Raw genomic sequence first — 12840 nt, forward strand, 5'->3', positions numbered from 1 at the left:
CATGTTAAATACGTCAGAACTACCAGCAACTAGCTCAACAGATTGTCTAAGGCTTTCACGGCCGGATTCAACTGGTTGTGGTGGGTTTTCCGGGCTGTGTGGTCGTGGTCTGGTGGATCGTGTTCCTAATGTTTCGCCTGCATCTGTGGCTGGCATCTTCAGAGGTGTATCACAGAGGGAAGTCTGTTACACACTGTAACAAGATCCACCAAACCACAGCCACAGCCCGGAAAACCCACCACAACTAGCTCAACAGAGGTTTTCACCTGCTACTGTATATCTTATTCTTTAGGAATTGAAGCAAACAATACAGCATTTCAGTAACAATATCAAATCTACAGGATATTGCCAAAATAATAATGTAGTATACAAGTCATATTTCTATAGTTCACCACAGCAAGTGGAATAAAAACTGAATGCAGTTATATTCCAAAATACAATCCACATAACATCTTTTATTTAAACTAGAGTGTGAAGTTTCAAGTTTACCAGAACTGTTAGAGAAATACTGTCAATAGGTCTCACAGTCTAAGACAGTAATTACAGATAGATGTTGCTTGCATTGATCAACACTATCATGGCCGTTTTATTTCATAGCCGTTTTATTTCAACAGCAAGTGAAGCATTATCTGTACATGAGCAGAATTTTCTGACCTTAGCTCTTGAAGAACTAACATTTTCCATATTCTCAATGCTACAGATGCAGTTGTGTGAAACTTTACGGCAAGCCACCTTAATATAATCCCAAAAGCTACGAGGACTTTCATAGCCAAACCAGGAGATCTGACCTAAACCAGTTGTCAGGGAAAAAGAGAAAGAAATTATTAAAACTGATACATATTTTATGTGAGTCAAGAATACATCTCTTGCGTTGGGAGAGGGTTACTTTTAAGGCAAATGGCAAAGTTTAACATCAATGACAACTTGAAAGCCAAGGAACAACACAGTCTAAAACTTGCTGATGCGCTCTGTCTGAAAGAGACCCCATTCTGTAATGGCACACAACTGTAGGACAGCAATACACAATGCTACCCCTGCAGGTGTTTCTCAGCACAGGGGTCGCCTAAGACTCTCTGCATCAGTGTTCTCCATCTGTAAACTGGATAAATGTTAGGGCTGGGGGTCACTACAACATGAGGAACTGTATTAAAGGGTCGCGGCATTAGGAAGGTTGAGAACCACTGGTCCACCTGCTCTTAACCGCTACACCATGCTGGCTCTATTCTGGAAAAAATCTATTCAGAAGAAGATATTCAAGCAGGCTCTGTCTTCTCAGCAGAAGGAGGACCGACTCCTGTCAATGTACAAGAAGCAGTTCTTTGGCCACACTGGTTTTTCCCAGTTTAGCTATCATGGCTTCCACCAGTTTACAATCAGATACTACCAACCCAATAAAATGTTTTCCATTATCTTCTTAGGGGGCCTAAAATTGGACCCACTTGTCCAACTTAACTGAAAGGGGGGGGGGTCTTTAGGAGAGAGAGAGAGGACTAGCTTCACTGAAAGTTTGGTGCCATTTGGTAAAAAATAGCTGCTTCACAAAATCTGCCATCTTCCCCACAAAGGAAATAATGGGCAGACAACTGACCTGACGTGAATGGGAAAGGAAAATTTCAATATGATAAATTTAATGAAAATAATAATCATGACCTTTCTACAATTATAATACAGAACTAAATTTATAATTTTGCAAGTGCACACCTCAGCGGCTTTTGTAAGGGAAGCCTGTGATCCCAAAACTAATAAAAGTGCAGCTTATATACCTTTGAGGCGATGACTTAGAATTTGTTCCAGAATAGCTGCAAAATTGTTAAATTCTGGGGAAGAATCATCAATAGTTTCAAAACAGGAACGATCAATCAGTGTCTTGACAGAAAACCTGGAACAGAAAAAAATATATTTTATTTAGATCTGCTCATTCAGTACCACATAATATTTTAAGGAAAGTCAAGTCTTGACATTAAAATAAATTTCTCCACTGAAATTTAGAACCCACTTTAAATCGTTCAGATAAATTAAAATTCAGTATTATTTGAATATAGAAAAGTGTTTAATTACAACTTACATGCTGTCAGAGTATAAGTTATGCATGGAAATAAAATATTTACAATTTTTCAGAACGTAATAAGAGCTCTGCTGGATCAGATCAATATTCTTTTTTCTAGTTAGCATCCTATTTCCCCAGTAGCTAACTATATGCACCATCACTAGTTAGTCATCTCCTTCATAGGGTTCACATACTTGGCCAACTAATTATCATACCTTTAAACACAGTACAAAGTTATCTATGCTTGGCGGTCTTCTAAAAGACATACAGATATTAATCATTCCATTCCATTTATCCAACTTTCAAAGGTAAAGGTAAAGTTTCTCCTTCAGTCGTGTTTGACCCTGGGGTACCACTGCAAGCAGTGATTTCATAGGCAAGCTGTTGTTGTGCTTTCCTCGACTATTCTTTACCCCCAGTTATGTGCTACGTACTGTGTATATGTATATACACAGCATTAAAACCCCTATTTATAAAACTCAATGGTACCAAATATAACAAGAGAAGCCAACCAGAAGGAAAAGGAACTACTAATAAAATGAAAAACAATAATACAATAATAGGAAACAAAAAAAGGAAGGAGGGAAAGAGGAGGGAGGTCAGAAGAATGAACATGTTTGCTGTCCTCAGCTACAGGCCTAGGAGAACATCACAGTCTTGTAGGTCCTTGCAGAACTGCATCACATCCTGCAGGGCCTGGTTCTCACTTGAAAGACAAGACAAGTCAGAGCAGAGAAGGCTGTGGTTCAGGACAGCCAGATGATTTTTGGGCCAGGGACCACCAGTAAATTGTCTTCTGACCAGTGAACTGCTATTTGGGGGGTATACAGGGACAGGTGGTCCAGCAGATACGAAGGTTCCAGATTGTTAAGGACTTTTAAGGACCAAAACCTTGAACCTGATTCAGTATTCCACATAGAGCCATGACAGCTGACAGCGCACTGGTTCAATATGTGCCTGCCACAGGGTCCCCGTAAGAACCCCCGCCACTACATTCTGGATCAGTTGGAGTTTCTGAAGCAGTCTCAAAGGTAGCTGACATTAGGACAATTAATATGCTTTCCCAGATCCTTACTCTTTTTTAAAATCAGTGTTGTCTTACATGACACTTGCTACTTTCAATCCACTGACAAGGAAACAGTAACAAAATGCTTAACATGTTGTCTGTTGTTGTTCAATGGTCTGTTCTGACTTCACCAGCTAAATCACACGTTCTTTTCAAATATTCTAGGATTTTACTTCCTATACATGAATAATATAATTGTATCAAACCATATGTTCAAAGCCACTAGATACAACCTTTGGTCTATGTCTATGACAGCCATTATGCCTAATAAACTGCTACATTTACCCAATATGAGCTAAAGAACCAAACCCCTTCTCTTTTTCTTTCTCACTCACAGTTACAAGTCAGCAGATACAGCAAACACAGCACTACACTGTTTCCCTCTAACCAGACAAAATAATGGGTAGTTGTGACTACTATGCATGTACACGTTTCAGGCTGAAGTGAGCTCTCATGTGCAGCAGTAGTGTTATTTGCTTTGTCGTTTGGGTGCCATTTTTATTTGCCACCAAGCAAGGGCTTAATTAAAGTGTTATCTGGCTTAATTAAAGTGTTGTATAAGAAGACTCATTAATCATAATCAGGTAACAGAATGTGAGAATTAGATCTATGATGTAAATTTTTAAATTTTAGTTTTTGAGCCAATTGTGTGTGTAATCTTCTAACACCATTTTAGATGTTAACTTAAAAGTATATGGCATATTTACACAAACCAATTAACATGAATACAAAGTGGCAAAGACAAAGTAGATACAGAGAACTGAACAGGAAAATGATAGTAGCTGAATTCTGTGGGGCATATGATTGCCCTGTGAAATTCACAGTACCGACACCGTGGTTCTTCAAGTTACCCAGAACATTCTTTTACTTACTCTCATTCTGATTTACACACAAAACCCGTTTAAAGTTGTTTGGCATAAAAGATAAATCAGGAAATAATGCATGTTCCTAAACCATTATCATGCCCTGTCCCTAAAATAAAGAACTGAATTAAAGACAAACCAGTCAAAATATTACTGCATCGTGCATGTTCCTAAAGCATTACCTGTTCTGTTTCTGAAGTGCAGAGATGAATTAATGGCAATTTTTTAAATGATGCAATTTGAGAATTCTAACAATGGTACTTCATATTCTGCTATCCCTTTCTACCATAACCACCATACTTTCCAAAATTCCCCCAACCTGCCTGCATTAAGAAAATTCATTGAGATATGTCTCATATGGAGACTAAGCCTAAAGACTAATATTCAGCCATAATCAATTCACAAGGTGCCTACATGGTTGACACTGTCACACATTATTTTTTGTTGAAGTTTGTTTTTAAACATGTGATGTGGTTCTCAGTTAAAGCATTTGCAACCATGTCCCATCTATGTAGGATGATTCCAAATAGTTTTGTTTTTTGAAAGATGGGGCATATATTATTAGAAATAAGCGTTATAATTTCATGCCAAAAGTGTATTATATACTAGAGTCAGTTTTGCTAAAGTGGCCAAGTTCTTTGCACTTCCAGACTAGCATTATGAGTAACAGATTACATTCAATAATGCTGACAAATTCTTAAAATAAGAGCTGTCGATTCAGGCCTACCTGGCAACTATGTCTACTGCCCTAATAGCACAGCCTCTCCAGGCCCAACTAAAGGAGCATTAATAATGATTACTTGATGCAGAAGCTAAGGCACTCAATCCATGCTATTAGCTAAAAGGTAATAAATGAGATTAACAGACCCTCAAATCTGATGGGCTTGGAAAGGGGAGATATGCCTCTACCATATCAATCTACTTATATTCATTGCCTATCACTGAAACAATTGCCAGAGGCATGGCCAGACCGATTTTTCCAGAATGCAGGGGCTACAGAACAGCAGAATAGAAAACCCTGTGCCATTTTCTGGGCAGAAATCCCCTCTTCTCAAAGAAGCTATTAACTACAGAACGAGGGAAAGACAGACTCTCTCAAACGAAACTGGGGGGTGCTGCATGGTGAAACCCATTATTTAGACAGAAATGCAAAAAATGTAAAGTCAGCGCCTATAAGCATATTTCCATTGGCGTTCATAGATGCTGAATGCAAGGAGTAGGGAAACACAGAAAGAGGAGGGACCAATTTATGCACATCGGATCCCAACCTAGAAACTGTCACAGCACCTGACTTTTCAGTGGAGCGCATGTGCCAGATCCTCGATCTAATAAGCAATTGGTGAGAGAGTTTTCTTATACAGATGTTCAGGAAACAGCAATTAAAAAGGCAGATTGTCGGCACGCAGGATGGAAAAACAGAAAGGACAGAGGATGCTCCTCCTATTCTAGGCACGCACTCAAGACTGGTCGACAGACACGAATCGTTCCCTTTGTGGCCTTTCCCCCCCTCCTCATTGCAAGCTCAGGGGGCGGGAGACGCTGGAGACCCCCTTCCCACGCGAGCGGCTGCCAGGGCAGAGCCAAGGGGCGGGGAGGCGGACGCTCCGGATTGAAAGAGATGCCGCTCCTGCTGGCTCACCTGCAGACGGTGATGAGATTCCGCCTCTCCACGGCCGCGTTGCGGGACTGCACGCTCTTCCTCCGCGAAGCGGCGTTGAGCCCCCCGAGGCCGAACGACGCCATCTGCCCACGGACAGCGGGGCAGCCGCCCGCGGGGCTCCGGCGGAGCCTTTGTTCCAGCCCTTCAGCAGCTTCTGGCTGATAATCTCCGCAACCACCCGCAGCTTCGGCACTGTCGCCGGTCCCGCCGGGATGAAGGGCCCGCACTCGCTCGCTTCGGCGGGGGCGGCTCCGTCTCGCTCTCCGCCTCCGCTTTTCTCCAGCCGCTCAATCGGCGGCTGCACCGATGAGATACCACCTCAGCGGCAATCGCCGGGACTGCAGAGCAGCCACTCTGCCAGCCAATCGCAGGGCAGGAGAAGCCCCGAGGGCGGGGCTTAAGTGGGGATGGGCCTGCTTGGGAGCACGCGCGTTCTCCTAACGGCAACAACCGTCAACTGGGGAGAGGTCCTGAGCGACCGGAGGCGGGGGAGTGCGCAGGCCGGGCGAGTTGGTGGCCGCCGACGGGGAATAATAGGGCTGAATGGGAGGAGGAGGAGGTTCGTGAGGGAGAGCTGCGCTTCCATGCACAACCCCAGTTTGTGTCAGTCGCTCCTCTTTCTCCAACCGCACCGTCATAATCTCATACTGCTGGGTACCTGAGTCATAATTCCGAATAATTTATCTCTCCCACATACGCCTGCAGTGCATTTTCTCAGCAAGTGAAAGCATATATCAAAATGCTCTTTCTTGCACTTACCAGTTTTTGATGGTGATTATGAAGGCTTGATAGGAAATTGCTAACCTTCCATTTTCCTACCTAGACAATGTTTGGGAGAAGAGGTTAAATGGGTCAGGGCATGAAGTTGTAGCCCATGAAATACCCTCTGGCCATCTAAAATGTACAGCTGCTGCCATGTGTTTACAAGTGTGCTGCCCCTGAGCAATAGATAATACCAGTTCATCACTGGATCAGTTTCAGATAGTCCAGCCTACAGATGTGCTCTATAAAGCACAATACAACAATCAGGACTTCATGCAGTTCTAGCCGCAGGGCACCTGCCTCCTCCACCTCCCTCCCCCCCTCCCCCGCCGGCTTGCAAAGATAAGTGAGAAGTGGGGGGACACCCGGAGCAAATGTTGCCTCTAGGCACCATTTCCCCTCAGTATGCCTCTGAACCCACCCTCATATACACTCATCTACAGGAAAGAGTTTTTTGTTCCTGTGGTCTGTTCAGCAGTCCTCATCGTCTGTTTTCTCATATTCATCTCAGTAACCAATTCCCATTTCTGAACCCAAATAGAAGGGAACTCAGGTCATACCAACCAAGTACATGAGTAAACAGACATGGGGCAGTTGGCTCAAGCAGGTGGAGACAGATGGGTAATGATAGTAGGCAGACCCTGCTTCTGTGGCCACCCATGCCCTTTCAATTACCATACTAAGAAAACCTGCTGCTTGGCTGCTCCTATCAGCCCCAGATGCCATAAGTTATCTCAGAATCTCCCTTGTTCTTGTTTTCCTCTCCTAACCATGATGGCATATTTTGAGTTTGACCAGAACAGTAGTCCTGTGAATAAACAGCCTTCTTTTAACTACCAACAACAGGGGCTGGGAATATAGGTGGATATTTTGAATGTTACATGCAGTCCTTGTGCTAACCATTAAGCGAAATAAGCACATGCTTAGGGCCTCAAGTAAAGAGGGCCCAGTAGAGGGTTTCCCCCTGCATATTGCAGTTCTATAATAGTATTTTATTTACAATCAGTAGATCCATCGTCATACGTTAAAAGAATTTAAAAGTTTTAAATAAGTTTTAAAAAAACAAAATAAACATTCTAAAAATAAAAACAAATCTAGGCAGGAATGGGGATATTTTTCCCTGCTTACCATTTATCCTCTCAAAATTACATTGCCAAAGTTGCTTTCCCACCCATTCTGGAAATGCTGAAGTTCCTATCACTTTTCTCCAGAGAAGAGAAAAGCAGTTTTGAAAGAGCAATTAAGAACTGCCATCTGAGAGGTTAGAAAAAATAACAGTGGAAGGTAGGAAACAGTTGAAGAAATTATTTGGACAGAAACACTCTCATACAGTCACAATAGGTTTGAAAGCCAGCTGGGGATAGGGATGCATTCTGTGGTCCAGACAAGGCTGGTGTGGCCCACATGTTCCTTTGTGGCTGCTCCAGGCCTAGGGAATGCCAATCCCCAGTGATGGCCTAACTGCACTGAAGAGAAGATGTTCCTGTATGGGCTGGTAATGGAGCATGTCAGTGTTGCCGTCACCACTGCCAGGCACAGCTCTGTGACAATTTGCCACTGTGCTTCTGCTGCATAGTATTAAAGTGTTAAAGAATATTTGTATGCACTCATCACTTTGACATGGACTATGGATGCAGGATCCCCAGACAGTTGGGTGCCAAAAGTACTATTTAAAGTAATGTAACAAGAGACACTGGGTACACTAAGGTCTTCTGCAGATGTTCTGCTATATGTTACCTCACTAATAGAAGTGTGGTGGGTAGAGAAATGGGACAGGACATTTTATTTGACTGTCCTTACATTAGGCATATTGAGAACTTCACAGTGTACATGTTCAGCAGGCAAACATGATTTTTGACAGCTGTTATTGTTTGTGACCTGAGTCTTAGATCAGTTCATCTTTACTGTTCAGTGCCTAACTTCAGTAGTATGTTGACCACTTTTGTATTTGCACAGTATATGTTGGGTAGAGTTTAATTCCCTTCTTCCTTGAGACTTTTTATATTTGCACAGTAGATGAAATCAGTTCTCCCCCCCTCCCCAATAGTCATGGATGGTCAGGTGAGAAATTAATAGAGAGACAGCATGGTATAGTGGTTAAGAGCAGGTGCACTCTAATCTGGAGAACTGGGTTTCATTCCCTGCTCTGCCACTTGATCTGTGGAGGCTCATCTGGTGAACCAGATTAGCCTATATGCACTCCAACACATACTAGCTGGGTGACCTTGGACTAGTCACAGTTCTTCGGAGCTCTCTCACCCCCACCTACCTCACAGGGTGTTTGTTGTGGGGGGAATGTAAAGGAGATTGTAAGCCGCTTTTGAGTCTCCTTATAGGAGAGAAAGCGGGGATATAAATCCAAACTACTCCTACTCCTCCTCTTCTGATATTATTATTTTGAAAGTCAAGTCACATCTGTCTCATGGTGACCCTGTAGAGTCTTCAGGGCAAGAGAAGTTCAGAGGTTGTTTGCCATTGCCTGTCTCCGCATTGCAACCTTGGTGTTCCTTGGAAGTCTCCCATCCAAATACTTGCCAGGTAAACCCTGCTTAGCTTCTGAGATCTGACAAGATCAGGCTAGCCTGGGCTAGATACATAGGTAATAAATAGTGCCATCTTAAAGAGTTATGATTTGATTATGTATACAATTTCGTGCAGTTGGCCTATTTTTAAAAAGTTCAATTTTCAGTCTAATAGTCACATCAATCAGGAATATTATTTCAGAGGGTAGCATGTTGGTCTGCAGTAGAAGAGTACAGTAGCATTGTAGGGACAAACAAAATTTTTCAGAAATTTTTCATCACATAGCGAATCTCTCTTCATCAGATAGCAAAGGGAGCTTTGACTTTCAGAAGCGTATCCCTCAGAACTCTTATTGGTCCCTTAGGTGCTACTGGACTCGAATCTAACATATCAACCAGTGATGGAGTCATGTGAAGTTAAGCGATATCCAGATGAACACGTAGGCACTTAACTTCAAGTAAATATGCATATGCTTTGGATTGTTCCCAGGGGCGTATTCAATTAAAAATAATTTACACTGAGCGCAGTGGGAGTTGCATAGTGATTGTGCATATGAGTTTAGCCTTACTCCTTTGAAGTTTAAATAATACCATTGGCAGATTATCTGCTATATTAATATATAAACCACTGACTAGCTATCTACTGCCAGACTGTACCATTATAGTTATTATAATGTTATGAACTAATGAAATGTAACTAACCTGTTTTTTTCTTTTAAGTTGTAGTCTTGAACATATTTAATTGAAAGCAAGTTCCATTAAAATTAGATGCCCAACTCTATATAACTGCATCGCTGTTTAAAATCAATGGGCTGAGGTGCACCCAACTCTGCAGAGGATCAGAATACATTATCTGTTTCAGCTCGGGAGCACTTATTTTAATTATTTGTTGAATTTAAAGAAACAGCTACATGATCTCAATTCACATGCATTTACATTGCCACAAGGTGGCCTCATTTAACAATTAATGCCAAATTAATGCTGTTTTTGGGTAAGGTTGCTTTTCTTCAGTTGGCATATACATCTTTTTAAAATACCACTACCCAGTTAGGAAAAATAAAATGTTTAAAATAATAACAATAAATAACATGCCTTAATGTACATTGGTTAGCACACTAAAAATGGATCAATTGATCTAGCTGATCAACGGTTCTCTGCATCCTAAAAGCACAGATTTTTGAAAAATTGTAATCAAGTTGCATGCCCTGCCTGGATGGGCTTGGCTAGTCAGATCACAGCCACTAAGCTGGGTCAACCCTAGTTTGTATCTGGTTCTCTTGCCTTGAAAAGCTCACATGGTTACCATAAGAAAGCTGTGCCTTGACAGTGCTTTCCACCACCAAGTATGTTGTAAGTAACCTGTAAACCTGCTGTCACTGAAAATTATCATATTTACATCATTTTGTTCTTGCATCTATTAATGTTGCATTAATCAATTGAAAAGGAAACTATTTGCATTTGTGAAAGTTTTCAATTATCATGCACGCTGATGGCGCAGTATAAATTATCATTATCTTACTAGTATGAGGCTCAGGGAACTAAGACAGAGCAAGTTACATGACAACTTTGTTTGAAACAACTAGCACTGTGTATGTGGAAAACATCCAGGCAGCTCCAATCATAGAATTATATTATAGATTGGGGAGGGTCTTGTCCAACCCCTCCCCTCATGAAAAGCAGAAAATCTGAAGCTAAATCATGCCAGCCGGATGATTGTCTAGCCTATCCCTGAAGACTCTGAGAGGGACTCCTGATCCCTAGGCAACTCGTTCTACTATTGAACTGCATTTGCTGTTAGGACATTTCTTCTAATAATTAACTGATATACACCCTTCTGTAAAGTAAGCGTGTTAGATGAAGCTTTGCCCTTTGGTGCAGCAGAGAATAAGTATTTGCCTGTGACAGCTCTTCAGGAACTTAAAGATTGCTATCATGTTCCCCTTCTATGTACTGGGAAGTAAATGCTGTTGAACTCAGTAGGAATGTCTTCCAAGCTCACCTACTGGGACCTGGTTTACTAGGTTCTGTCAGTTCTGTGTATTTAATGCTGACTTTCCCATGGCGTCTACAATAAGTGTTGGATTTGCTTGTTGGATTTTTGTTAAATACAATTGTTGGATTTAAACTTCAAAGGATTAAGGCTAAACTCATATGCCCAATTACTATGCAACTCCCACTGCACTCAGTGTAAATTATTTTTGATTGAATACGCCCCTGGGAACAATCCAAAGCATATGCATATTTACTTGAAGTTAAGTGCCTACGTGTTCATCTGGATATCGCCTAACTTCACATGAAATCAACCATAATAGTAATTTCAAGCAATTTCCACTGATTTTACATCCATACAATGTTGGTCCAGAAGAGGTAAGAAACAGCCACAAGAGCTGAGTGGTGGAAGTGCAGGAAAGCTGGGCAAAGCATGGGATCCAGAAGTTACTGCCTTAGCTGCTGAACAGCTGCCAAACTCTTGCAAGAAGGAAGATTTTACAAGTGGTAAAAGGCAGCAATGGGGCAGCTTGCTGTGGCTTCTTCAAAGAGCCTGGGAATTGTCTGAGATGTATTTAGCCACGAGAACCAGACTGTGGAAGACTGGAGCTTCAACTGGAGGCCTGGAGAAACACGTCATCCCTCCTGTCCCGCCCCGTCCCCCCTTTTACCATCAAGTCACATCTGACTTATGGGAGCCTATGGTGGGGTTTTCAAGGCAAGAGATGTTCAGAGGTGGTTCACATTTCATTTTCAGAAGCTAATCAGGGATGTCCTTGGTTAGTATTTGGGTGGACAACCTCCAAGTAATATCAGGGTCATGATAATTTAAACAATAACAAAACACCTCTGAATGGGGTCACTGTAAGTCAGCTGTGGCTTGACAGCACAAAAAAATCCATTATTCAAGTTATTTTTTAAAACTTATTGCCATGAATAATCACACTTCAATCTGATCTTTTCCCACCCCTTCTAGCACTGATGGCCGAGCTTAAAACAATATAATCCAAATATTTTCATGTTCAGAGAATACAATACATTCTTATTTCATGCTTTGCCAAAGGCAAGAGTTGTTTCATAGATTTGAATAGAATAGAATAGAATAGAATAGAATAGAATAGAATAGAATAGAATAGAATCTTTATTGGCCAAGTGTGATTGGACACACAAGGAATTTGTCTCCGGTGCATATGCTCTCAGTGTACATAAAAGAAAAATACATTTGTCAAGAATCATAAGGTACAGCACTTAATGATTGTCATATAGGTCTAGTAAGCAATCAGGAAACAATCAGTAGTAATGAAAACATAAAATGTAAAATCATAAAATAAAATAAAATGTCAGCACAGGCTATAGTCATACAGTCATAAGTGGGAGGAGATGGGTAATAGGAATGATGAAAAAAGTAGTGCAGTAATTATATAATAAGTATATAATAAATAGTTTAACATTATCGAGAAAATTATTTGTTTAACAGAGTGATGGCATTCGGGAAAAAAACTGTTCTTATGTCTAGTTGTCTTGGTGTGCAGTGCTCTGTAGCTTAACGCTTAGAGGGTAAGAGTTGGAAACAGTTTATGTCCAGGGGATGCGAGGGGTCAGTAAATATTTTCACAGCCCTTTTTTTTGACCCGTCGCAGTAATAAGCAGGTCCCTCAATGGAAGGCAGGTTAGCAGCAATTGTTTTTCTGCAGTTCTGATTATTCTCTGAAGTCTGTGTCGATCTTGTTGGGTTGCAGAACCAAACCACACAGTTATAGAGGGTGCAGTATTTGAACCCAGACTCAATGATTCCTCTAGTAGAACTGTATCAGCAGCTCCTTGGGGCAAGGTTTGAGCTTCCTGGAGTTGGTGGCAGAAAGAACATTCTTTGTTGTGCTTTTTTTTGATGACATTTTTTGGATATTAGGGTGACCATTTTAAGTCATGAG

At 41.4% G+C, this 12840-nt stretch overlaps 1 protein-coding gene across 3 annotated transcripts in view; it reads right to left on the reverse strand.

The window, feature by feature from the left end:
- The window catches only part of RUNDC3B (RUN domain containing 3B), a 33285-nt gene extending 27320 nt beyond the window's left edge, over positions 1–5965 (reverse strand). For all 3 annotated transcript variants that reach the window (XM_048511238.1, XM_048511239.1, XM_048511237.1), the window contains exons 1-3: positions 5616–5965; positions 1764–1879; positions 655–788 (exon numbers count right to left, since the gene is read on the reverse strand). In XM_048511238.1, coding sequence (XP_048367195.1) covers positions 655–788; positions 1764–1879; positions 5616–5719 — 354 coding nt within the window. In that variant the 5' untranslated portion in view covers positions 5720–5965. The remainder of the gene's footprint in view (positions 1–654; positions 789–1763; positions 1880–5615) is intronic.
- Positions 5966–12840: the final 6875 nt, after the last annotated feature.

This window comes from Sphaerodactylus townsendi, linkage group LG11 (assembly GCF_021028975.2).
Source record: "Sphaerodactylus townsendi isolate TG3544 linkage group LG11, MPM_Stown_v2.3, whole genome shotgun sequence".
Taxonomy (NCBI): domain Eukaryota; kingdom Metazoa; phylum Chordata; class Lepidosauria; order Squamata; family Sphaerodactylidae; genus Sphaerodactylus; species Sphaerodactylus townsendi.